This window comes from Chiloscyllium plagiosum, unplaced genomic scaffold (genome assembly GCF_037043375.1).
Source record: "Chiloscyllium plagiosum isolate Xiang-an unplaced genomic scaffold, Cpla_swu_hap1 HiC_scaffold_53X, whole genome shotgun sequence".
In the NCBI taxonomy this organism is placed as follows: domain Eukaryota; kingdom Metazoa; phylum Chordata; class Chondrichthyes; order Orectolobiformes; family Hemiscylliidae; genus Chiloscyllium; species Chiloscyllium plagiosum.
Window position 1 is genome coordinate 25,947,432 of NW_028270191.1, and position 27,960 is coordinate 25,975,391.

Sequence of the window (27,960 nt, forward strand, 5' to 3'; positions counted from 1 at the left end):
GTGTCTCAATTTAAAAAAAACACATGGTATACTTAAAATTTAAAAATAAGAAAGCCATAGTAATGAATCACTGTTGTACATCTCATCTTTAATTTCTTTTAAAAAAAGCAGTTAGTCAGTTAGATTTGTTTTGACAAATGAGCTAAAATAGTTCATAAAAAAGTCAGTTTGACAGCAAACAACTTTTACAACTAATCCAGGTTTGTTTGGTTGTACTACTCAGATTCCATTTCAGTGTTTTGCAAGAGGTATTTTGTGAAAACACCATTCAGATTTTTCATTTTCACCAATGACTGGTGCCAATTTGGAGCAACAAAGATTAGATAAGTGGGAATTATATCCTTATCCCATAAAATGAAAGAGACACATTGAGTTTAGCCTTGCTGCCCATGCATTAGGAAAAATTAGCTGCACCAAATTTGAATCACTTTGGAACATTTCCCTTCTGTAAGCTGTGTGTATTTACATGTGGTACACAAACATGAAGCATAGTACGTTTAAGCTCTGCTGTGATCTCATGGTCAATAAATTGATAAACATTTGAAGAATGGCCATTTGAGTCTTCACAAGAGGAGAGGAGAAAACTGGAACTAAAATACATATCTCTGAAATTATGACACATGCATACAAACGTTCATTGTTGGTAACATGGGCAACTCACAAACTGTTTCTTTCCCCCAAGTATTTTTAATTAGTTGAATTAAGAACATCAGCAGCAGCCAGGTTTCACTTTCCTTGAGAACTTGTTATAGTTCTGTTGGAGATTTGAAAAATAAAATCATATACAAAAAGTTTGACAAAAAATTAGCAATAGACTTCAGTTACCATACAATAATTTCTTGGTCTTGACTTAGAGTTCAAGACAATGAGTCAAGTTAACAGTGCCCACTTTTTATTATTGTTCTAAAATAATTTGGTATTTGGCATAATGGTACTGCCCCTACCTCTGAATCAGGAGGCCCTGGTTCAAATCCCACCTGGTCCAGAGGTATGTTGCAACATTATTGAACAGGTTGATTCGAAAATATTTCCATTTTGTATCGCATACAAATTACTTTTTACAAATGGGATAATGGCAGTAAAGTGAGATTTTTTTTTAAAAGGAACTTAAAGACAAACTTTCATCTTAAGGTGGTATTTTCATGCTACAAATAAGTGTCTGCAGTTATACAGAGTGCATTAATAATGGTCTCTAACTGCTCTCTGGACCTGTAAGCTACAAATCCACCTGTGTTGGCCCACTTGTCAGCTTGTTTTGCCCCTTCATCTGGCCTTGCATACTGCAGCTCAGGGAAACCACCACGGTCTCCATCTTTTGGCTGAGAGAGTGTTTTGGCAAGGTTCACAAAACCTCCTCCTAAAGATTTCAAAATGGCATGAGGGGCACAAGTATCCCACTTGAAAGTTGTGTCTTCTGTGACAACATAGGCATCTACTAAACCAAGGATAGTGCACAAGCCTTTATAGCCTGCCCCACAAGCATAGTACATTCTTTCACCACAGAAAGGAGCTAATGCCTTCTTGATGCTTTCCTTCTCACTTGAGCTTATGACAATTGAGAGTTGGTCGTGTGCAGGATTCTGCTTTGGTACAGAGTGGATATTGATGTCTTTATAGGAAATACCCCAGTAATATTTCCCCCGCCACCTGTAGAAAACAAGCATGTGTTAGTGGAACAACTTTATACGTTAACATGTGTCAGTTCGTTGTGATCTGGAGATGGAGTGAAGCAGACTGATCCTCTACAATGCAGAGGAGTGGGGAGTGAGGGAAGAAATTTTAAAGTTTTCCAATTGAAATAGATCCAGTAACTGCAGTATAGGAAAGGGACAAGTGTCTTTTAGTTATTGCTGCTTTTCATGCAATCAAAATTCTATTTCAATTGGCTTGCATACATGTGCTTATAGATGGTATGCTTTGAAAGCTGAAATACTGAAAAACTATGTACCTTAAATTGGGGTCCACTTCATGAAATGGTATGTTAATAACTCCCATGATTGGCTGCCCCGAGTTTCTGTCAAAGACACCGATAAGTACAGCAGCAGATTTTAGACCATGTGTGTGGATTCCATCTTTGAATTTATCTTCGAGTTGTCCCTTGATATACTGATTAGTTGAATCTGTAAACAGAACCATGGCAGTTTTAAAAAATATATGGTTGTATAAATCTTTCAGATTCCAACTAAATACACTAAAATGATAATGAATTTTTAGCCATTCCAATTTCATTCAGTTGTACATTTTTAAAAACTCTTTATTTTCTCCCTTTAAAATCGCAACTAGGAGACTGGAGTTTCCACAGAAACCTCGAGATAAATTTAACTAGCCTTTCTCCGAAGAAAGAATTTGTCAGTCACAGTTGGTGGAAGGATCAAGAACCATCAGGAACAGATTTAAGGTGACTGGCAAAAAATGTGATGGTAACTGTCCTCACACAGTTGGTGGTTGTGGTCTGTAATGTGTTGGAACCCTCACTGATTTTTGACTTTTCACTTTTGTTTTAATCAGTTTTGGTTCAGAGCTGTGAACTGTGGGCTAAATGCTGAAGGCAATATTTGGACTGTGAGCAGCAGCTTGTTTAAAAAAAACAAATAAATGAGCTGTTATTTCTTCACGAGGCCAGGCCTGAAAGTTACTACAGGTTGTTTCTTATTAAAATGTACTTGCTAGATGCTTCAACCCAGAGAGGCCTTATGCTAAAGCAGATGGCAGATGTTGAATGTTAATTGGGACCTCATCGGATGCAACTAGTCTAACAAAGGGAGACCTAAGTTTGAACTGGTTTTTCAACTCTTTGAGCCAGAAAGATTGTGCCTGTGAAAGCTTGAGGATGGAGGTTTGGTGGCTCCCTGGTTGTCCTCCCTTTATCAACTTATTGAAAGTTCAGAGAATAGAATCCCAGATAAGAATTAAATCAATATTCCTCAGACCCTACTGGAAGATATTTGCATGCACTGGTTTCATCATAAGCCAAGCAAGATATAATCCTATGTGCTGTTGATGTTACAGATCGTGGCACCTGCTTAAGTGAACTGACTCATTTATTTTTCCCTTATGTCTGTCTACTTTTGTGAGAGAGTGGGGGCTGACATCAAGGAAGATTGGGTTTAAATCATAGACATTAATCTGTTTACCTTGTGCTCTGCTAAAGCTATTGTATTATTCATAAACTGTTAAATCTTTTGTTTACACTAGAAACCTGGTGTCTGGTATCGGTTATTCATAACATCTGGTACTGATTATTCAAAGAATCTGGTTAGGAACCATTAGGGTTAATTTTGAGGACCATTAAGTTTTTTTAATTTTACTGTGTTGAGTACAGAGGTAAGCAATGATTTGATTCAGCTGTCCGTCGCTGTGCTGCAACAAAGGCACTGGTTAAGAATGTGGTGTAGGCAGGATCAATTGAGACTTTCAAAAGAGGATGTGATCGTTAACTGCAAAGGAAAATTTTACCAGGCTGAGGAGAAAAGACAGAAGTGGTACCAGATTAATTGTTCAGAGGGCCAGTATAGATATCAGGCTGAAGGAACTCCTGTGCAATACCCATTTTCGAATTGTACAGTCAACTTCCTTAGGCAGGAAGGTGGAATGAAATGGGTTGTCTCTATCTCCACTGAGCAAGTGCCCCCAAGATACACCAGTCTGATTTATCTCATGATATCTTTATTCCATCTTTACTGTGGACCTTAAATCCTCCTCCAGATTTGTTATCAACCAGAATGGAAGTGCTGCATTGTCTGTGTTCATGAAAATGCCATAACATTGAAGATTCCACCTCCCTGAAGCTGTTACAACTGAGTTTTATAAGATTATTACATTTTGGAATGCATGGGGTGGGGGGAATCATGTGACCTGTTCAGCAGTTGATATGACAATGAAGGGGAAGCAATGCCTAGTGGTATTGTCAGACCCAGGTAATGTTCTGGAGACCAGGGTTTGAATACCACCATGGCAGATAGGGTATTTGAATTCAATAGAAAAACAAATCTGGAATGAAGAGTCCAATGATGACCATGAATCCATTGTCGATTGTTGGAAAAACCCATCTCGTTCACTAATACCCTTTAGGAAAGGAAACTGCCATCCTTACCTGCTCTGGTCCATTTGTGACTCCAGACACACAGCAATGTGGTTGACTCTTAATTGCCTTCTGGGCAATTAGGGATGGACATTAAATGCTGCCTAGCCAGTGATGCCCATATCCTGTAAATGAATTTAAAAAACCTAGGTGGTTTCGTTGTTAGAAAGCAAAAGGAGACTTTTATTATTTCACTGAGAGGAACGTGGAAGGTATTTACACTTGGAAACATTGACCACAATCTCAGTGTATACCACTGACGAAACTTGGAGTTTCCCAAAGTCCCAGAAAGATGCAGAAGGTGTTGAGTTGTAAGCAATGATACTGTATCAATCTGTTCACTTACCAAGATGAAAGAAATTCCAATGAAGAGTGCAAGAGGGCATGCCTGCAGTGATTACAAAGGACTACTGGTATGCCAAGCAATATAAGCAGCATGCAATAGCTAAAGCTAAGCAATGCCACAACTAGCAGATCAGATCTCAGCCCTACAGTTCTGCCACATCCAGTTGTGAATGGTAATGGACAGTTGAACAATCGTACCTTTAGCAGAGCAAAGATAAATGACAAGATAATCTAATTAATATCAATTAGGCACAATTTTTGACTCAACATGAGTCCAAAAATCAGTTCAAAGTCTGGCCAACCTTTGTAGACTGTTTGCTTCCCTATGAGGTCCCAGTTAACATTCAGCATTTGCCATCTGCTTGAGCATAAGGCCTCTCTGGAGTCAAAGCATCAACTAAACTCTTTGATCAAGAACTAACCTGCAAGTTAACTTTCAGGCCTGGCTTCAAAAACAAATAACAGCTAGTTTGTTCCTTTTTTTTAACACAAGCTGCTGCTCACAGTCTGAAGGTTACCTTTCAGCTCTCAGTTCCCAGCTCCAAACCAAAACTGACAGAATCTAAAAAAAATGAAAATCAGCAAGGGTTTTAGCATTGGATACGGCAAATTTGTTTCTTGTAGTCATGGTAAGGAGTGCGGTAGAATTCATTTTGAAATTGGGTTACAAGTTTCCGCATAAACCCATGACTATTACAGACAGCATCGTTTTGATTAGTGTGATATTCAGTAATCTGAAAGATAGAGAAGATGAAACAGAAGTAGCCAGGTCTGCTCCTAAACAAATGAAATATTGACTACTGTAATCTTGTGTGTCAACATGAAAAAGGCATCTTAGATGTTTGTTTGCCTGAGACTTTCATTTTTTGATTTGGACATTAAAGAGCCATGAAAGATAACGCAAGTCAGAAGGAACAATCTAAACAGGGTGATCCAAGGACTGAGTGTTTTAAAAAAACCTTATGATGAAATGGTATCTTATTTTTAAAAAGAATCAAAGGGACTAAATTCAGAAGGCTAAAAGCTCTATGATCGAGAACTTTGAGCATATAATTTACTCCTGGTATTCAGTTTCTCAAGGAATGACTGTAAATGGACACCAACAGCATGAAGTGATTACAAGTTGCCATATTTTGGGTAATATCTATGAAAGCTCATCATTATAGTGATGACTTTCCATTTTCTTAATGGGGAGGTGTTGCAATTGAGGTTTAAGATTACATTTTTTGATTGTTTTCAAAATTGGCCAATTGAGGGGTGATCATGTGACCTGTTCTGATCTGCCTAACAATACGCTTGAACGAGGAGAAAGTGATGACTGCAGATGCTGGAGATTAGAGTCAAAAAGTGTGGCACTGGAAAAGCGCAGCCGGTTAGGCTAATTTGAGGAGCAGGAGAGTCCATGTTTCGAGCATAAGCTCTTCAGGAATGTGATAAAGGGTTTATGCTGGAAATATTAGATTAGATTAGATTAGATTAGATTAGATTACTTACAGTGTGGAAACAGGCCCTTCGGCCCAACAAGTCCACACCGACCCGCCGAAGCGTAACCCACCCAGACCCATTCTCCTACATTTACCCCTTCACCTAACACTACAGGCAATTCAGCATGGCCAATTCACCTAACCTGCACATTTTTGGACTGTGGGAGGAAACCGGAGCACCCAGAGGAAACCCACGCAGACACGGGGAGAATGTGCAAACTCCACACAGAGTCGCCTGAGGCGGGAATTGAACCCGGGTCTCTGGCGCTGAGAGGCAGCAGTGCTAACTCCTGCTCCTCAGATGCTGCCTGACTGGCTGCACTTTTCCAGCACTACGCTTTTTGACAATAAGCTTGAATGATTTGATTGTTAAAGATAAAAAGAAAACATGATTGTTTTATGTTTGGAGACAATGACCACAGTCTGAGTTTACCATGAGTGGACCCAGATTCCCCCTGAAGTCTGAGAAAAACTGTGATGCTGCAAACCATGCATTTGCTTCTCAGATGCAGAGAAGTTGTTTCAATGATAACTAATCAGCATTTCTTTTTATAGAAAACTGATGTTTCCCAATTACGTGGAGGAGGTTAGAGGAATTTATTTTGAGATCAGGTTACAGACTTCCTGGTACATAAATATCACAGCAGGCAGCTTTATCTTTGTGGTCTGCATTCATCTGTGAGATGGACAGTATAAGATTAAGCAAAGACAGTGGTGTAGTGGTATTGTCACTTTGACTAATAAACCCCAGGCCCAGGCCAATGCCCTGATGATATGAGTTTAAGTCCTAATACTTTCAATTCAAATTTGAAACCAGGTCTCAGTGATGGTGCCATTAAACTATAATCAATTATTATAACAATCTATCTGGTTCACTAATAGGGAGGGATTTTTGCCAGCCACATTCTGCTGAATGTTTTTGTTTCAAAAGACAAAACTAACCAGATCTGCACCTGAAGCAGGGAAAATACTAATTATATATTTCACCATACAGAATGCAGGTGGGACCACGTGTTCTGACTGAAGACTGAGTTTGTGAGGCTTTAAAGGAGGCTGGAAGATCTCTTAGCTTGACATGAGAAAGGGAACTGCACATTGAAAGGACGTTCTAGGATTAGAAGTTATCCAGCTGAGAAAGCCAAATAAAAAAGCAAGCCATCTGGAGCAGTGAATAATTTTATACAAGTTCTTGAAGGATATAGTGTACACTCAATGAACAGTGTAACATATAAACATTGCAAGAGATTTTCAGTCTTGCTAAAAGTTAAATGGGGGAATTTCTTTCCTGTAGTTAAAGTATAAGTTGCCTAAGAAAATTCAAATGTTTAGTCAATGGTGTTTTAGTGATTTGTTTTTATTGTCAAATCTTGACAACCATTCATTTAGCTGTTACGTGGAAGTTTGAATTTCTCTTAAGGTTATCAGTCCCTATGAAGATTGTTACAAAGTGCAAGGCTTAATATAGGTTGAGGAGATTTTATTTTGGTGAAGGCTTTACTTACCAATAGGATCAACCCATATCCCTATGGTGTCAATAGGAATATCTATTGTTAGCTTCTGCAAGTCTGGACCATCACTGTGAACACTTTCATGGATACACTTTGCCAAAAGGCTAGCAGCTTTCAGATGCCCATCTAGCACTTTACCCAGCAATTCTGCTGTTTCTTGCTCTGTTTTGCATACTTTCACAGTAATGGTTTCACCTGTAATAGGGAATAAAGGAACAAGAATGCTTATTGTTAGATTAATGTTTACTAGAGTTGTCCAAATATAATGCAAAGGTTATATGAATTCAAAAATATTGTGATAGTCTAAGTGTGCCAGCTTTCGCCAATCTTATATTTAATTTAGTTTTGGAGAAGGTGACAAACAAAAACTACTCTCACAAGTTCCATTCAAAAACAAGCACTGTATGGTTCAAACATCCTGGTTTGGAGCTTATCCTGACAGCATTGCTTTGGCAGAAATGTCATGACGAAGGACGAGTCAGCACACTATTTAAGGTTGATCATGCCCAAATTCCTCCAAATGTGTTTGAACAATCTAGTTTGTCTAGTAGCAAATCAGTGACTAATGACTGCGTGAATTTGATACTTGTGGGAAATACTTTTAATCCGATTTGGTAAAACTTGATAACCCATTATTATATGGTCATTAAATAAGCAAATATTGTCTAAACATTTATGAACCAATAAGTTCAAGCAGTTCTTGTCATCTGGCACATATAATTTTAATAGATGCTGTTTGGCAATATCTGATTAAGGGTTTCTCAATATCATCAACTAATCCAAAATATGAATGAGACCATATTTATTGGTAGATATTAGAATTGGTAAATGCTACTTTTGCAGATTAGGTACAAATGAATGCACTTCTTCCTGTCACACCACATTGCCGAGCAAATGAGTCATTAAAGGGCACAAAAGGAAGATTGCCATAGAGAAAGGGCAATGAATGTTCATCAGATTTGTTGATGGTGGGACTATCATATGAAATGAGATTGAGCAGACTGGGCCTAGATTCCTGTAGAGTTTCAAAAACTGAGAGGTGATTTTATTGAAATTTACAAAATACTTAAAAGAATAGACAGGTTAGATGCAGGTAAGATGTTTTCTGTGGATGGGGAGTCAAGAACAGGGGCACAATTTTAAAAATAACAGGGATGACACTTCGGTCCAAGATGAGGAGAATTTCTTTTACTCAGAAGTTTTGTGAACCTTTGGAATGTTCTACCATAGATGGCTGTGGAAGCTCAGTCTTTGAATTCAAAGTAGAGATTGATAGATTTCTGATTACCACTGGCATACAGGGTTATGGGGATGGAGTGGGTAGAAGGCATTAAATTGTTTGATAAGCCATGATTGTATTAAAAATGGTGGGGCAGGTTCAATGGGTTCAATAGCCTTCTCCTGTTCTTGTGTTCCTACAACAGATTTATTGCAACATGTATTTAGGTAAACAGTGACACGATTCTGCAAGCCTCCAAGTTGCAGCAAGTTAAACAGCCACTTAAGTTATCAATTGCAAATTAAACACTAATGGCGCAGAAATTACAGTGCTTGTACAAATTAATTAAGCATTTATATTCTATAAACACGCTGTGTTATTTTTAAAAATGTATTCAATTACCCTTTGCTGACAATCGTCAAAAGTTTTCTAAACTGCATATAGTTCTTGTGTAACTTAAAACATTACAGCTGAAAGGTCACTGGTGCTTCCAAGATAGCTCTCATGAGTGAACAAATTACTTGGTGCAGTACAGAGCAAAGATTTAGAAAGATGTCAGAGGCAGTATGTAGTTTAGGCTGAGTTATTAGGTGTTTTTTGGTATGGGGCAAGTATTATCATTTTCTATTTATTTATTTATTTATTTAACAATCCAGCAAAATCTGTCCCAAACAGTAATGACTCAACTAAACATTGATCCTCAGTGTCTCCTCCCTGACAGGTTTTATATATTCTTCCGACATAAAAACAATGAAAACTGTGTTAATTTGGTGTGGGAGACATTCCAGAAAGTTTCTCTTGGAGGTGATTTAATAAATTCCCAAGATTATTGTGACTGTGAGATTCTGGTTGCTGTCCTGTGACTGCTGTCGGGAAGTCATTTTAATATTGCTCTCATCCAACCTGGGCTCATGGATCAAGAATGGAAATTTGTGGGAGACTCTGGGGCACTTGTTAGAATCACTGATACTGAACCCCATCTAGAAAAAGTCAGTAACTTCAGAAAAGAAGTAAAGAAAATTAAAGGAGAAACTCTAGTAGAGAAACTCTAGTGTTCTGATAAGCAATGTATGTATTTCAGCAAGAAAATATTAGAACCTTGCCATCAACTTCATTTTCAGAGTTAAAAAAGACTCAATTATGATCGATACCACCAGCTTTTTAAATTTTTTTTTCTGTGGAGTTTTCATCAAAACAAAACTGAATGTGGTAGGAAGACCAGCACAAAGAAGTTACTGAATCTGTCAGGAGAGAGCCGAATTTTTTTAAAATGCATTCATGGGATAAGGACTTCACTGACTGGGCCACCATTTATTGCCCAGTTCTAGTTACCCTTGAGAAGGTGATGGTGAGTCTTGAATCACTGCAATCCATTTTGTGTCATTCTACCAACAATTCCGTGAGGAGGGGAGTTCTACGATTTTGACCCAACAACACTAAACAAACAGCTATTTATTTCCAAGTCAGGATGGTGAATAGTACAGGGAACTTGCAGAGACTGGTATTCCCATATATCTGCTGCCCCTATCTTTTTAGTTGGAAGTGGTCATTAATTTGGAAGATTCTGTCGGAGGAACATTGATGAGTTATTGCAGTGCATCTTGTAGGTGAAACACACTGCTGCTACTGAGTGTCCGCAGTGGAGGGACTCAATGTTTGTGGATCTGGTGCTAATCAAGTGGGCTGCTTTGTCCTGGATGGTGATGAATTTTTTGAGTGTTGTTGGACTCTCACTCATCAAGGCAAATGGACAGCATACCATCACGCTCCTGACTTGTAGATTGTGGATAGGCTTTGGGGAATCAGGAGGTGGGGGGTTATCTACTGCTCTTGTAGCCACTATATGTATATGGCGAGTTCAGTTTAGTTTCTGGTCAGCAGTAACACCCAGAATGTTGATAGTGGGGCATTCAGTGATGGTAATGCCATTGAATGTCAAAAAGTGTTGATTAGATTCTCACTAGTTGGAGATGGTCATTGCCTAGCACTTGCATGGGTGATTGTTACGATACCCTTTCAGCCCAAACCTGGATATTGCTGCATTTGCATATGGACTGTTTCAGTATTTGAGTTGTGAATGATACTGAACATTGTGCAATTATCAGCAAACATCCTCACTTCTGACCTTATGATGGAGGGAAGGTCATTGGTCATGTCCTCAGCTCCACCACCTCCAGCTATATCATCAATGAATACAATAGTTTACTTAAAGTCAATTCAGCATCAACCATGTCTTATTTCAGTCCCTCTACATTTGAAAACTTGACTGTGTTCTACATGATTTGAAGTAACTAAGTAAACATTAGTAACATACCCAAACCATTTTCAAACTTGTTGGATTCCTCTCCAGCGATATGAGGTGCAAGTTCTGGAAACTGATTTGACAGACAAATAATTAGAATCATAGAATCCTTAGTGTGGAAAACAGGCCCTTCGGCCCAACCCTCCAAAGAGTAACCCACCCAGACCCATTCCCCTACCCTGTATTTACCCCTGACCAATGCACCTAACCTCCACATCCCTGAACACTATATGGGCGATTTAGCATGGCAATTTCACCTAACCTGCACACCTTTAGATTGTGGGGGCAAACTGGAGCAAACCCACGCAGACATGGGAGAATGTGCAAACTCCACACAGTCAGTTGCCCGAGGCTGGAATCAAACCCAGGTCCCTGGCACTGTGAGGCAGCAGTGCTAACCAGTGAGCCACCATGCTTAGACATGAAACAACAATGTCTAGGAGAAGTGACTCTCAACATTAAGTGTATGTTACAAGTAATACTGCAACATAAAGGATGTCAGATAGTAGAAAGTCTGTACACATTTCATTATCGGGATATCTCACTCTCGAGTAAGAAAGCATGCTTTGCTTTTAACCTTAAAGGATTGGAGAGCTGGCACTGTACAGGAACAAACGTGCCTTTGAGATGGGATACCCCAAAGTATTCACAGGATTAAGCAAATGCAGTAATGAGTAATCAATCTTGTTAAAGAATGTTGCTAAGCTGTTACATTTGCCCATAGCCAGGAAGATTCAGCACTTCTTAACAAATCAAAGTAGAAGCAACTTTAGGAAATTACTGAACTGGATGTCATTTCCCTGGTTACCAAACAAGCCACTGGTGTTTGGGCATCGCCATTGTGTTCAAACTCATTGGATCCATCAGAATTTGCATTGATGTAATGAGGAAACCCACTCTATGTCTACTGTTTACAAGCCAAATGGCCTAAAGATAGTTTTTTTAAAATCCAAACTTGATGCCAACACTAAGTTCTGGCAGGTATCATTACAAAAGCAATCCACACACTAATTTTTTTGTAAGATACTCCAATTGTAAAATTTTGTATCTATCGTCTGCCAGCACGATCATGTCAGCCCCAGAGATTACTCAGCTGACTATGTCCATTATATTAGAAGTTTAAAAGTTATCACATTACACAAGAATGATACATTGAGCTGCAGGAAGATGGTTGAGAATCATGACCAAAGGGGCCATGTTGTTTTCAAAAAACTGCAGGCCAAAGAGCTTATCTACAATGTAAACTGTGAGTTCTCCAAGGAATCTAACCACTACTTGGAACACATCATTGACGAGAATGGGCATGACCACACCCACAGAAAAACTGAAGGCTATTAAGAGGTTTCCAACTACAAAATCAGCTCATGACCTGAGAAGATTTATAGTCTTGATAAACCAGTTAGCAAAATGCTTGCCTCGCATTGCAGTTATGACTGAACCCTTGTGGTAAGTCCTAATTACTCAAGTATCTGGAGGTTATTAAGATCATTTAAAAGTACAGTTAATAACACAATATAGCTAAATAATTAGCAGTGACAAATTCAGATTTGCAAAGTAGAATCATTTAATGATATGTGCGCAATGTCATCCCAACCTCTCTGCAGACCAGCCTCAAAGTGAACCATTGAGGGTGAAATGTAAATTGAGTTCCTCTAGTCTGCTTCCATCCATTTAAACTTAGAGTCCCTCAACTTCTTGCCAGGATTACCAATGGATCAGTATTTTTCCTTGGAATTTGTTTCTAAAAAAAAAATTTGCAAACAGGACTATGTTGTTGTTTACAGGGAGGTTTAATACCTGGTGCACCCCAAAAAACTTCACAGCAACCGTTTGTCATGTTGGATGGGTAACTGTGACAATATACTACAGAACATTATTCCCTGATTAACTGGGATATTATGTGATAGTTAATACGTTTTAAAATACATTTAGTTTGAGTTGTTCTTCACACATCAAATGACAGCACCATCCTTACAAACAGAGCAACTTGTTCTGAAGGGTTATGATAATAACACAACCTTTTCCCTTCCATTTTTCTCCATTCTATTTTTATTTAAACTCTTGGAGCAACTTCCTTGCTCATTATGTTGAGAAGTCAACATGATCAGTTGACCCTCAACGGGTTTCCTGCATCTGCAGTCATTGTTTTTACCTCAACGGAAGTAGAAAATTCTTCAAATACCAGGTTAGATTTAACTCAAATCAGATAAACTGAGTCAGACAAAATGTCATGCTTTCTTTGCATCAAGATAAATGTGTCTCAAACTGTGAAGAACTTTTCATTTGTGGGTACTCATGATGGCTCCATTCTTGACACTACAACTGAGCAAGATTGCTAAATGAGTGAAGCATTTGAGTGCAGTTTTTTTTCCCACTGAGTTCATGTGACTTGGGACTGTATTGAGATTAGTAATTACAGAAAAGGGATCTCGTATTTGAAACCAGACACATGATTTGAATGTAGTATTTCACCCAGCCCGCCTTTCTGATAGTCAGCACCTTTTCTGCTATATCATTCTTAATCACTTCTTGAATGATGACATCTGCCAGAGTCTTGAAGTCTTGTACAAACTTCTTATTTTTATCTGGTCCTTTTTTCTCTTCAATGAGAAGCTGGAACAGTTCTTCTTCCCGTTTACAAGCTCGAGCAATATTTGCTGATTTCTCAGAAGCACAGATCAAGGCAGTTAGGAGACTGGCCATTGCAGCAATGTGGTAACTTTAAAAAAACAAACAGACATGTTAAATCGAGAGATGCTGACTACTTAAGTCCTTACTATTTAAAAGGAGCAGTATGCTATAATTCTTACTAAACTAAGCTAGATTCAATAGTTATACTAATGTTTAGTCATCAATTACTCCTAACTGACAGATGTCCCCTATACAATTGGCAGTGCTGAGCAGCTTTGCCATTACCATGAGTTGGAAGCACAGTGTCACAGTGAGCCAATTCTCAAGAATGAGAGCTCTGTGCGAGAGTCACAAAATTCAAGTGTTGACCAGTAGAGGATTTGTTTTTTTTTTGAGATTCTTGAAAAGCACAATCTTTCTGAAAGATGCTCCCCCAATCAGGGTTAGGTTGGAATGTGGACCACAAAACCTTCAGCAATGAAGTCTTCAAGGTATTAATAGGAAAATACAGAGTTTATCTTTATCTACCATTTCCACTGGTTGGGGATTCTAGAACTCGGGGCATGGTTTGAGAATTATGTCTGGACCATTCAAGAGAGATGTTAGGAGGCACTTTGACACATGCACGCTAGTAGATATTTGGAACTCTCTTCCACAAATGGCAGTGGCTGCTGGACCAGTTGTAAATTTTAAATCTGAGATAATCTTTTGGTAAATAAAGGGGTATGGGCCAAAGGCAGGTATGTAAAGTTAGGCCACAGATCAGCCATGATCTCACTGAATGGTGCAACAGTCTTGAGGGGCTGAATGGGCTACTCCTGTTCTTATGTTCCTGTCTTATTGAACAGTGGAGCAGTTGTAAGGGGCTGACTGGCCTACTCCTGCTCCTAAGTTCATATGGTCCATGAAAATGACCCAACTGGACACAGCAAAGGGCATGCAGCTCTCCACCTAAATCTCTCTTCCTCTAACCAGGCTGATACTGTTGATAATTAAAATTTGTACAGTGCCAGCATGTGTGCACTGTTGGAACAATCTACACCTGAACTATACAGAGACTGGTGTTCTTGCAAGCCACATAATTAGGGAGGTAGAGCGGGTTTAAATTTGTGAAGTTGTGGTGAAATAAAGAATGGAGAAAAGGAAATAGAGGAAGAAATTAATGCGGGAAGTGATAAACATAATGTCAGGATAGAGAATACAGATCTAAGAGCAAATCAGATAAGATGTGAGGATACAAAAATAGTAAAAGGACAAAACTTAAGGCACTGTATTTGAATGCATGTTGCATTCGAAACAAAACAGATGAACTAGTAGTACAAATTGAGAATAAATAAGTATAATCTAGTGTCCATGACTAAGACATGGCTGACAGATGACCTAGATTTGGGAACTGAATATTGAATGGCATGTGATATTTCACTAGGAAAGGGTGGAAAACTGGTTCTGTTAACTAAAGTTAGTATTAGCATAATAGAGTGGGATGAATTAAATTTAAGAAACCAGGATATAGAAGTAGTCTGGGTAGAGATGAGGAATGATAAAGGTGAGAGGTCACTTGTGAGAGTTGTGTGCTGGTCCTTGAGCAGTATCAAGGAAGAAATAATGGGAGCTTATCAAAGGATACATCGATTATCATGGGGAATTTTAATCTACATATAGACTGGCAAAATCAGTTGGGAAAACGTAGTTGAGATGTGGAATTTATTGAATGTTTTCAGGACAGTTTCTTAGACCAGTATGTTATGGCATCATCCAGAGAGCAGGCTACACTAGACCTGATTTTGACCAACGAGATAGGATTAATTGCTGACCACATAGGGAAAACACCCCTGGGTAGCAGCAACCATAACATGATTGAAGTTTACATACAGTTTAAAAGGAGAGAAGTGTGTGTCCAAAATATTATTTTTAAATGAAAACAAGGGCAATTATGAGGGCATGAAAGCAGAGCAAAAGTGAACTGGCAATTTAGGTTAAGGGATCTGTCAATACTGATGCAGTGGCAAACGTTTAAGGGGATATTTCAGAAAGTACAGATTAGGTACACGTCAACAAATAAGAAAAATTCAAGGGGATGCTTCTTTTTCAGTCCAGCAGGATGTCATGAATGGTGTGCCATAGGGATTGGTGCTAGGGCCTCAACTCTTTACAGTTTATATAAATTATTTGGATGAAGGGACCGAAGGTACAGTAGCTACATTGGGTGATGACACAAAGATAAGCAGAAACGTGAGTTGTGAGAGGACACATGGAGCCTACAAAGGGATATAGATAGGTTAAGTAAATGGGTAAAGATCTGGCAAAGGGAGTACAATGTGGGGAAGTATGAACTTTGGCAGAAAGTATAAAAAAGAATAATTATCTAAATGGTGAAAGATTTTAGAGCTGTGCGATGCAGTGAGATCTGGGTGTCAGAGTGCATGAATCACAGAAGGTTAGTATGTTGGTACAGCAAGTAATCAAACACTAATAGAATGTTATGTTGTATTGCGAGGGGAAAGAATGTAAGAATAGGGAGGTAATGCTTAAATTATCCATGACATTGGTGAGACCTCATTTGGAATACTGTGTACAGTATTGGACCCCACATTGATGGAGGGGTGTTAATGCGCTGGAAGCAGTTCAGAGAACTGTTTACTAGACTAACGCCTGGAATGAGTGCATTGTGTTATGAGGAAAGGCTAAACATGTAACCTCTAGAGTTTAGAAGAGTCTGAGGTGACTTAACCAAGTGGGTGTGGAAAGGATGTTTCGTCTTGTGGGAGATTCTAGAACTTGGAGTGATAGTTTAAAATTAAGATGTTACCCATTTAAGACAGATGAAGGAAATGAAATCCTCTCAGAGGGATGAGAGTTTATGGAATTCCCTTCCTCAAAAGGCAGTGGATGCAAAATCTTCAAAAATGTTTAGGGCAGAGGAAGATAGCTTCTTAACTACCAAGGGAATAAAAGATTATCAAAGGGTACACAGGAATGTAGAGATGAAGTTAAAATCAGATCAGCCATGATCTTATTGAATGGCGGAGCAGGTTCAAAGGGCTGAGTTGCCTATTCTTATTCCCTGTTTGTTATGTGTATGAACTTTTTTCTACATCTATTTTGCTCCCAGCCTGCCAATGATCAGATGATTTAAAGGAAGATATATTTATAAAGCAACTTCTCATGTATTTCAGAAACATCTCAAAGAACTTTGGGTATAATGCCTGACTTTGAAGTGAGGTAACTACTATGTAGGAACATATAATAGCGACTTTGTACACATTATAATTCCACAATAAGATAAAAGCCAAATTTATTTGATGGTTAGGGTGGAGTTTGGTTCAGTAAGGGATGTTAGGCAGAATACAGAATTATCTGGCATGAAATGTTAAATCAGATGAGGCAATTTGATTCTGGTTAATCAAGGCATTACCCTGTCAAAGTCAAGTCATTGCTCTGTTCCTCTTTTCATTGGTATTCTGATGAGTGCAAGATGAAAAATTATGACAAAATGTGTCTTTTTTCAGTTATACATCAGAAAACAAAATGTATTGGATTGTCTCAAATCTCAATATCAATAACTTTCACTTTAAAATCCCTGAAAGCCTCTGAAAATATGGCACTGCACAGTAGGTCAGTCGCCAACTGAAAGACAAAGTTCGATGTCACTCAATGCTGTTCAAAATTGGTGAAATTGGTGCAGTGTTGTCTGTTCTGTTCACAAACATTTGGTGTACTGCAAACTTAGTGGTTTGCGCTTGCTAAAAGTCTTACATGGAGAAATCTAAACAAGGATTACAAGTACAAATAACTCAATTTTCTACGGAACACAACAATAATAGGGGGGCTGAACTATGAGGAGAATGCAGAGATGCTTCAATGTGATTTTGACAAGTTGAAGTGAGTGGACAAATGCATGGCAGATACCGTATAATGTGGATAAATTTGAGTTATTCACTTTGGTAGCAAAAACAGGATTATTATCTGAATGGAGATAGTTTGGGAAAGGGGGAACGAGATGCCAGTAATAATCAAAGATATTCCTCACCTAGCAGCCAAACCAGTAAAGTATCCCAACCAGAAACCACTGCAGCAATTCCTGTAGAATCAAAGGAAAAATGTCTCCCTTGGAAGATTTCCCGTCGTGGCTGAATTTTTATTTTTTCCCTAAATATCACCATATGACTTTCCAAGTTAAAAGAGTAGAAGGAATCCAAGTACTCCTCCTTCACCAGAATTCAATTCATATATTAGAGATTTTTGAGAAGATGTGTAGCTCAGGTTGATGATAAATATGTAAGTTAGCTCACTGAGCTTGAAGGTTTGTTTTCAGATATTCATCACCATACTAGGTAACATCACGTCTGAAAACAAACCTTCAAACTCAGCAAGCTAACTTACATACTTATGAATTCATATATGTCACTGTGGAAATTTATTTTAAATGAACTTTTGATTTTGAAAACTTGCATTGTAGTGAAGCAAGGGTTTATTTAGATTATTATGGGAGTCACAAGCATTCCTATCTATCCATCTTCCAGGGAGAATTGAACTCAAGTCTTGTGTTATAATAATGCATTTTTGTATAGTGGTCAGACATCTTGCATTAGGTTTATTTGTTCTAAATCATTGGAAATTTCATGTTGAAATACATTGACAATACAATAACAAATTGGGTCAATTATATAGACATAGAGTTATACAGCACAGAAATAGACCCTTCAGTCCAACTCGTCCATGCCAACCAGATATCCTAAACTAATCTAGTCCCATTTGCCAGCACTTGGCTCACATCCCTCTAAACCCTTTCTATTCATGTCCCCATCCAGATGCCTTTTAAATGCTGTAATTGTTCCAGCCTCCACCACTCCCTCTGGCAGCTCATTCCATACACACACCACCCTCTGCCTGAAAAAGTTATCCCTGAGGTCCCTTTCATATCTTTCCCCACTCACCCTAAACCTATGCCCTCTAGTTCTGGACTCCCCCATCCCAGGGAAAAGACCATGTCTATTTACCCTATCCATGCCTTTCATGATTTTATAAACCTCCTATAAGGTCACCCCTCAGCCTCTGAATCTACAGGGAAAACAGCCCCTATAGCTCAAACCCTCCAACCCTGGCAACATCCTTGTAAATCTTTTCTGAACCCTTTCAAATTTCACAACATCCTTCCAAAAGTGGCCCAAACGATGTCCTGTACAGCCGCAACACGACTTCCCAACTCCTATACTTAATGCACTGACCGATAAAGGAAAGCATACTAAATGCCTTCTTCACTATCCTATCTACCTGTGACTCCACTTTCAAGGAGCTATGAACCTGCACTTCAAGGTCTCTTTGTTCAGCAACACTTCCCAGGACCTTACCATTTAAGTATATAAGTCCTGCCTTGATTTGTCTTTCCAAAATGCAGCACCTTGCATTTATCTAACTTAAACTGCATTTGCCATTCCTCAGCCCATTGGCCCATCTGATCAAGATCCTGTTGTACTCTGTGGTAACCTTCTTCAATGTCCACTGCACCTCCAATTTTAGTGTCATCTGCAAACTTACTAAGTACACCTCCTATGTTCACATCCAAATCATTTATACAAATTATAAAAAGCAGTGGACACAGCACCAAACCTTGTGGCATACCACTGGTCCAGCCTCCACAAACAATTCTCTCCAGATTCTCCACTCTACCCTCTCTGCAATGCAGAGGCACTTCCATTCCCCTCCTCATCCCTTCCCCAGCTCAAGACCTCCCTTTCCCAAACATATGGAGAATCTCTGTTATTCTATATGCAGTGCAGAATCCACCAGCTCGACAAACAGCTTTTTGGTTTCGTATCTGATATAAAAACTCAGAACTTTCCGCCATGACCATCCTCGGCCTTCTCCATTGCCACAGCAAGTCAGACTGCAAATTGGAGGAACAACATCTCATCTTCAGCGTGGGCTACCTACAGCCCGGAGGACTCAACATTTTAAATAGCCTCCCTACCCATCCTCCAACTCCCTTTCCAGTCACTCCCCCTCCCTTCCATTCCTCTGACCAACCCTTCCTTCCAGCTACCAATCAGATTCATTCCTCCCATTGACCAACAAGGTTGTACCCTCTACCTGGTTCACCTATCCCTACTTCACCACTCTGCCCCTCTCCCCACCCAAAACCCCCTCCCACCCCTTTATCTGCAGTTCCCCTTCCACACACCCCCAGTCCTGAAGAAGAGTTGCACCCAACATTTTGACCACCACCACCTGATGCTGCCTGACTTGCTGTGTTTTTCCAGCCTCCTGCTTGTCTACCTTGGATTCCAGCATCTGCACTTTTTTTGTCTCCAGTCTGAAAAACAACCTTCCACCACCACCCTGTCTTCTACCTTTGAGCCAGTTCTGTATCCAAATGGCTAGTTCTCACTGTATTCCATGAGATCTAACCTTGCTAATCATCTACCATAAGGATCCTGTTGAATGCCTTACTGAAGTCCAAATACATCACATCCACTGCTCTGTCCTCATCAATCCTCTTTGTTACTTCTTCAGAAAACTCAATCAAGTTAGTGCGACATGATTTCCCATGCACAAAGCCACGTTGACTATCCCTAATCAGTTCTTAACTTTGCAAATACATGTAAATCCTATCCCTGAGGACTCCCTCCAACAACTTGCCCACCACCGATGCCGGGCTCACTAGCTTTTCCTTACCACCTTTCTTAAATAATGGCACCACATTAGCCTTCCAGAACCTCACCTGTGACTATCACTGATATAAATATCTCAGCAAGAGGCCCAGCAATCACTTCCATAGCTTCCCACTGAGTTCTCGAGTACACTTGATCAGGTCCTGGGGATTTATCCACCTTTATGCATCTTGAGACTTATAGGAATCCCTCCTACTGTGCTGCATTTCACAGCATCATAGAGCAAAGAACTAAGGCATTTGACCCATCATGCCCAAGAAAATTTAAATTGAGACTTTATATTTTGTTTCAGACCAGCAGAATGTATAGGCATAACCCATCTATCTCAGTTGATCTATTTAAATCAGATTCATTAATGACCTCACTTTCCAAAAAGTCACAACATATATTGATTATAGTTGAGGGAACTAATTGTAATATCACCGGGTTTGCAAATGGCACACACCTGGGGTGGGAGGGTGAGCTGTGAGGAGGATACAAAGATGCTTCAGTGTGATTTCGACAAATTGAGAGAGTGGGCAAAAAATGGCAGATGGTGAGGATAAATGTGAGGTTATTAACTTTGGTAGCAAAAGCAGGAAGGTGGATTATTATCTGAATGGCGACAGTTTGGGGAAGGGGGCAGTGCAATAAGACCTGAGTGTCCTGGTACGCCATTCACTGAAAGTGAGCATTGCAGGAACAGTAGGCGGCGAAGGAGGTAAATAGTATGTTGACCTTCATAGCGACAGTATTCAATTACAGGAGCATGGGTGTCTTGCTGCAGTTGTACAGGAGTCTCAGAGAGACCACACCTGGAGTGCTATGTGCGGTGTTGGTCTCCTTATCTGAGGAAGGATGTTCTGATTTTGGAGGGGTTGCAACAAATGTTCGCCAGATTGATTCATGGGATGGCAGGACTAACATATGAAGACAGACTGGATCAGTTAGGACTGTATTTAGATGAATGAGGGGAGATCTCATAGAAACCTATAAAATTCTTAACAGGACCAAGAAAAAGTGAGACTGCAAATGCTGAAGAAATCAGAGTCTAAAAGTGTGGCGATGGAAAAGCACAGCAGGTCAGGAGCATCTGAGGAGCAGGAGATATTTTGGGTACAAGCCCTTCACGAATGTGGTATTTTGGCGAGGGGGGGGTGCGGGGGAAGGTGGTCAGGAGGAGGAAGGGGACTGAGAGATAAATACGAGGGTGGGGGTTGGGAGAAGGTAGCTGGGAAGGCTATAGGTAGATGCAGGTGGGGGGTGATAGTGATAGGTCGGAGGGGAGGGTGGAACGGATAGGTGGGAATGAAGATGGACAGGTAAGACAGTTCATGGGGGCAGTGCCAAGTTGGAGAATTGGATCTGGGATGAGGTGGGGGAAGAGGAAATTAGAAACTGAAGTCCACATTGATGCCATGTGGTTGGAGAGTCCCAAGGCAGAAGATGAGGCGTTCTTCATTGGATGGCTTGGATTTAGCGGTGGAGGAGGCCCCCAATGTAGAGAAGACCACATCGAGAGCAACGGACACAGTAGGTGAGGTGTTTGGATGTGCAGGAAAATCTCTGCTGGATGTGGAAGGATCCTTTGGGCCTTTGGACGGAGGTGAGGGGGGTAGGTGTGGGTGCAGGTTTTACACCTCTTGTGGTGGCAAGGGAAGGTGCTAGGTGTGGAGGATGAGTTGGTGGGGGACATGGACCTAAAAACAGAGTCACAGAGGGAATGGTCTTGTGGAACGCAGGTAGGAGTGGGGAGGGAAATATGTTTCTGGTAGTGGGGTTTAATTGTAGGTGGCGGAAATGGCAGAGGATAATGCGCTGTATCTGGAGATTAGTGGGGTGCAAGGTGAGGACGGGGGATGGGGGGGTTCTATCTCTGTTGCGGTTGGAGGGGTGGGGTTCAAGGCCAAGTACAGGAAGTGGAGGAGATGCACTGGAGGGCATTGTTGATCACATGGGAGGGGATATTGCAGTCCTTAACAGGACTAGAAGGTTAGGTGCAGGAAGGATGTTCCCGATGACTTGGGAGTCCAGAACCAGGGGATGTGGGGTCGGCCATTTAGCACTGAGCTAAAGAGAAGTTTCTTCACCCTGAGAGTGGGGAGCCTGTAGAATTCTCTGCCATAGAAAGCGATTGGGACCAAAACATTGAATGTTTTTAAGAAGGAATTAGATATAGTTCTTAGGGCTAAAAGGCTCAAAAGGTATGGGGAGAAAGTGGAAGCAGGGTCTGGGTTGGATGTTAAGCCACAAATTTATTGAATGGCAAAGGAGGCTCAAAGGGCTGAATGGCCTACTCCTGCACCTGTTTTCAATGTTTCCACGTAACCTATCTAAGCCTACACTTAGCTGAAGTAAATAAGCCTGAACCTTTCTATAAAATGTTAAAGTTCAATGTTAATACCACTGGGGAATAGGCTAGTGGTATTATTGCTAGACTGTTAATCCAGAGACCCATGCAATATTCTGAGGACCTAGGTTCTGAGGCAGATGGCAGAATCTGAATTCAATAAAAATCTGGAATTGAGGATCTAATGATGACCATGAAACCATTGTCAATTGTTGGAAACACCCATCTGTTTCACTAATGTCCTTTAGGGAAGGTAACTGCCATCCTCACATGTGACTCTAAACCCACAGCAATGTGGCTGATTCTTAACTGCCCTCTGGGCAATTAGGGATGGACAATAAATGTTGGCCTAGTCATTCCAAAAAGGAAGAAAGATCCTAGGAGGAGGCAGGGGTGGCCGTGGCTGACGAGGGAAGTTAAGAAACATATAAAGTCAAAAGAGAAAAAGTATAACATAGCAAAGATGAGTGGGAAAACGGAGGACTGGGAAGCTTTTAAAGAACAGAGAATTACTAAGAAGGAAATATGCAGAGAAAAAATGAGGTACGAAGGTAAACTGGCCAATAATATAAAGGAGGATAGTAAAAGCTTTGTTAGGTATGTGAAAAGCAAAAAAATGGTGAAGACAGAAACAGGGGAATATATGATGGGGAACAAAGAAATGGCAGAAGAATTGAATTGGTACTTCAGATCTGTGTTCACTGGGGAAGACACAAGCAATCTCCCTGAGGTAACAGTGGCTGAAGGACTTGAATTTAAGGGAATTTATATTTGCCAGGAATTGGTGTTGGAGAGACTGTTAAGTCTGAAGGTTGATAAGTCCCCGGGGCCTGATGGTCTACATCCCAAGGTGGCTCGAGAAATCGTGGATGCATTGGTGATTATTTTCCAGAGTTCGATAGATTCGGGATCAGTTCCTGCGGATTGGAGGGTGGCTAATGTTATACCACTTTTTAAGAAAGGTGGGGAGAGAAAGCAGGAAATTATAGACCAGTTAGTCTGACCTCAGTGGTGGGAAAGATGCTGGAGTCTATTATAAAGGATGAAATTATGACACATCTGGATAGTAGTAACAGGATAGGTCAGAGTCAGCATGGATTTATGAAGGGGAAATCATGCTTGACTAATCTTCTGGAATTTTTTGAGGATGTAACTCTGAAGATGGACGAGGGAGATCCAGTAGATGTGGTGTACCTGGACTTTCAGAAAGCTTTTGATAAAGTCCCACATAGGAGGTAAGTGAGCAAAATTAGGCGCATGGTATTGGGGGCAAAGTACTAACCTGGATTGAAAGTTGGTTGGCTGATAGGAAACAAAGAGTAGTGATAAACGGCTCTATTTCGGAATGGCAGGCAGTGACCAGTGGGGTACTGCAGGGAACTTTACTAGGACCGCAGCTTTTTACAATATATGTTAATGATATAGAAGATGGTATTAGCAATAACATTAGCAAATTTGCTGATGATACTAAGCCGGGTGGCAGGGTGAAATGTGATGAGGATGTTAGGAGATTACAGGGTGACCTGGACAAGTTAGGTGAGTGGTCAGATGCATGGCAGATGCAGTTTAATGTGGATAAATGTATGGTTATTCACTTTGGTGGCAAGAACAGGAAGGCAGATTACTACCTAAATGGAACCAATTTAGGTAAAGGGGCAGTACAGAGAGATTTGGGTGTTCTTATACACCAGTCAATGAAGGTAAGCATGCAGGTACAGCAGGTAGTGAAGAAGGCTAATAGCATGCTGGCCTTCATAACAAGAGGAATTGAGTATAGAAGCAAAGAGGTTCATCTGCAGCTGTATAGGGCCCTGGTGAGACCACACCTGGAGTACTGTGTGCAGTTCTGGTCTCCAAATTTGAGGAAAGACATTCTGGCTATTGAGGGAGTGCAGCGTAGGTTCATGAGGTCAATTCCTGGAATGGTGGGATTACCTTATACTGAAAGACTGGAGCGACTGGGCTTGTATACCCTTGAGTTTAGAAGACTGAGAGGGGATCTGATTGAGACATATAAGATTATTAAAGGTTTGGACACTCTGGCAGCAGGAAACATGTTTCCGCTGATGGGTGAGTGCCGAACCAGAGGACACAGCTTAAAAATATGGGGTAGACCATTTAGGACAGAGGTGAGGAGAAACTTCTTCACCCAGAGAGTGGTGGCTGTGTGGAATGCTTTTCCCCAGAGGGCAGTGGAGGCCCAATCTCTGATTCATTTAAGAAAGAATTGGATAGAGCTCTCAAGGATTGTGGGATCAACGGTTATGGAGCTAAGGCAGGAACAGGATACTGATTAACGATGATCAGCCATGATCATATTGAATGGTGGTGCAGTCTCAAAGGGCAGAATGGCCTACTCCTGCACCTTTTGTCTATTGTGATGAATCCTGAATGAATGTTTTAAAAATCCAGGTAATGCTCCTATGCTCCCTCTCAAAACTTCTGTATCCTTCATCATAACCATGGACCAAACATCTGTGAAAGGTTCTTTAGAAATCCTCCTTTCTTATAAAAGAGCAGCAAGATGCGATTTTGGACTCAGTGCGACGTGAGAATGTTCTGTGAGTCTCTTTTTGTTATGCAGGTCTAGACCTCAACAGTGGGTTGGGATTAGGAGTTCTATTTTCAGTTCAGGGATTGAAAACTGTAGCATTACTGTCTATCTTGCAGATATAAAAACTTATATCCCCAAAACTAGACAGTGTCTAAATACAAGGCAGACAATCACCTGAATGCATAAACCTATTTCAGATTCGATCGGACCCAAACTAAACAAAATCCAATAAATGTTGGTCTGAGTGGAACTTTTATTAAGTCTTAGTTCACTAGGATGCCATTGATGTGCATACAGCCAGCACAAGTGGTTGACTGTTGAAGGGTCTTTGTGCATTTACAACATGAAGCCATGGAAAAACATATGAGGGTTTTATGATGGAATGTGAAAGGAGAGCTTCACAACAATATTTATTCCAATGCATGCATTGCGGTTTTCCAAACACAAAGATCTCAACATAAAAATATTACAGCTCACATATTCCACAGCATTCTACTAAATATGGTTCTCAGAGAGGCAGATCCAATGAATAATGACATTATCTGAATGCTCAGAAGAAGATATCATTTCAGCTTGGTTTGATTTAATACTGGTTCTCTTCTATGTCAGAAATAAAGGTCCAAGCTGCCATTAAATAAGGGCATGTGTAATCTGGAAATGACAGTTCAGTGGAGTGTTATTTTATCAGCAATATTACTTATTAAAGTTCCATCTGCCCATTCAATTTGACTTTAAAGATTCCCCAGCACTATTTATAGAGAAGGAAGCTTGCCAATTTCAGTTTCACCCAACACCGCTCAAAAATAAACAGATTAACTGATTTTATTGGTGCTTATAGGTTGTGCACAGTAGGATGTGCTTCATCAACATCCTGTAAAACCACAGCAAAACATACAAGATTATAGGTATACTGTAGGAGCAGAGTAAGGCCATTCAGCCCAAAGAGTCTGCTCCACCATTCGATCATGGTTGATGTTTCTCAACCTCATTTTCCTGCCTTCTCCCCACAACCCTTGATCCCTGACTCATCAATAACCTATCTCTGACTTAAATGCATTCAGTGACTTGACCTCCACAGCCCTCTGTGGCAATGAGTGCCACAAATTAACCATCCTCTGACTGAAAAAAAATCCACCTCATCTCAGTTCTAAAGGGTTGTCCCTTCACTCTGAAGCTCTCCCTTTAGGTCCTAGTCTCTCCTACTAGAAGAAATAATTTCTCCATGTCCACTCCATCCAGGCCCCTCAGTGTTCTGTAAGTTTCAGTGAACCCCCACCCCCCGACTAATGTCAATCTTGTACAGACGCAAGTTCCTCAACTTCTCGTCATATGATAAAGTTAAAAATCACATAACACCAGGTTATAGTCCAACTGGTTTAATTGGAAGCACTAGCTTTCGGAGTGCTGTTCCTCCATCAGGTGGTTAGACAAGCTCTTCAATCTGTGGGATCATTCTTGTAAACCTCCTCTGGACCCCCACCAATCCTTCATTCCATCACTCTCTTCATTGTGTTTTAGATTAGATTACTTACACTGTGGAAACAGGCCCTTCGGCCCAACAAGTCCACACCGACCCTCTGAAGAGCAACCCACCCAGACCCATAAGATTATGAGAGCATTTTTGCTGTTGTTAAATAAATGTTCTCGCAATCAACAGAAATCTTGTAGACACGGGAAAAACTGCATCAGAAATCTGGCACCAATGTATAGAAACCTGATTTAACATAATAAACATGGAGCGCCCCCTCCCCCGCCCTTCCATTAAAAATGTCGAGTTGAATTCTCGGTGGAGCACTTTTTTGCTTGAGTCAAATTATCCTGATCATTACAGCAGCTTTAGAAGGTTACTTCCCAATATTTGAGCAGACTTTCATTGTTCATTCATGAAATGGTGTGCCAAAGTAAATCTTATAAAAGTGTAATTACAGTAACATGTTTTTTAAAAAATCTAAGGATGTGGGCATCACTAGCAAGATCAACGTTTATTACCTACCCTGAGTTACCTAATCGACTTGCTGGTGCACTTCAAACTGTGGTTTAGAGTACAATGTCAGAACGGGCTGTGATATCAGCAAGGCCTCTCGATTGTTACTCCAAAAACATCACCACTTTACTGCTAATAACTACGCTACCTGGTGTCCACCGATAGAGGCACAACGCACAGACCTTGAAAACTTACAGAAGGATTTCCCAGAGGCTGTCAGTGATGGTGTTAAAATCATCCGCTGTAATCTCGTTGTTCGCAGCCCATTTTCCCCGTATCAAACCCAGACTTCGCTTCCACACAGCCGCTGGAGGATCTGAACTTGGAGCTGCTCCTTGCGAAAATGTGAGTGGGCGGAAGAAACTTGAATCCTGAATGTTTATTTTGTCTCACCCGCCCACAGTTTGACATGGGCACATTTTCCCGGAGTCTTTCAGATTCTCTTGACTTTACTGCGATGGAGGCCCAAAGCACTGGTTCGCGGAGTTCAGTGGTCGTGAATTACCCAAAAAAAAAGAGACGTTTCTTTCAGGATCAAGAGCGATTGAATAGGATTAAGTTTATAGAGTGTACCTTTTTATAAAATTTACACAATATATTTACAACCGTACGCACTTATACAATAAACAAAAACTGATGCTGACTCAAAAAATAAAATGTGAAGACAAATTAATGTAAGTTTGCGAAAAGTACCTTTTTAAGGAATATATTGAAGAGAGAGAAAGGTTTGGGAGGAAATTCCAACGTTTTTCTGCCGTTAGTCAGCAGTGTAAAGAAAGTGGGTGGGGATAGCGCTGTTCAGCGAAACTTTGCCCTTTATGTAATGCTGGAAAAGCGCAGCAGGTCATGCAG

General features: G+C 40.4%; 2 protein-coding genes across 3 annotated transcripts in view; one reads left to right on the plus strand and one right to left on the minus strand.

The window, feature by feature from the left end:
• pan2 (poly(A) specific ribonuclease subunit PAN2) overlaps positions 1 to 27,960 on the plus strand; it is a 140,720-nt gene that overhangs the window by 96,419 nt on the left and 16,341 nt on the right. The gene's annotated exons all lie outside the window — the stretch shown is intronic.
• On the minus strand, positions 68 to 27,883 carry LOC122543262 (inositol polyphosphate 1-phosphatase-like). 2 transcript variants are annotated; one of them, XM_043681734.2, is made up of 7 exons: positions 27,802 to 27,883; positions 27,304 to 27,581; positions 13,439 to 13,658; positions 10,952 to 11,012; positions 7,413 to 7,613; positions 1,949 to 2,120; positions 68 to 1,647 (listed from the first exon to the last, which is right to left on the minus strand). In XM_043681734.2, the coding sequence occupies exons 3-7, from the start codon at positions 13,640 to 13,642 to the stop codon at positions 1,146 to 1,148; spliced, it is 1,140 nt and encodes a 379-aa protein (XP_043537669.1). In that variant the 5' UTR covers positions 13,643 to 13,658; positions 27,304 to 27,581; positions 27,802 to 27,883; the 3' UTR covers positions 68 to 1,145. The 2 variants fall into 2 exon arrangements, with proteins under 2 accessions (XP_043537669.1, XP_043537670.1); XM_043681735.2 differs by lacking the exons at positions 27,304 to 27,581; positions 27,802 to 27,883 and adding an exon at positions 27,118 to 27,236.

What these genes read in the sequence shown, in the direction of transcription:
- LOC122543262 (XM_043681734.2), bottom strand. Translation starts at nt 13,642, where the DNA reads ATGGCCAGTCTCCTAACTGCCTTGATCTGTGCTTCTGAGAAATCAGCA. An exon ending in AGAATGATATAGCAGAAAAG is followed by an intron (nt 11,013 to 13,438) that starts GTGCTGACTATC and finishes CTGTCAAATCAG; the next exon opens with TTTCCAGAACTTGCACCTCA. An exon ending in CAAGTTTGAAAATGGTTTGG is followed by an intron (nt 7,614 to 10,951) that starts GTATGTTACTAA and finishes TCCCTATTACAG; the next exon opens with GTGAAACCATTACTGTGAAA.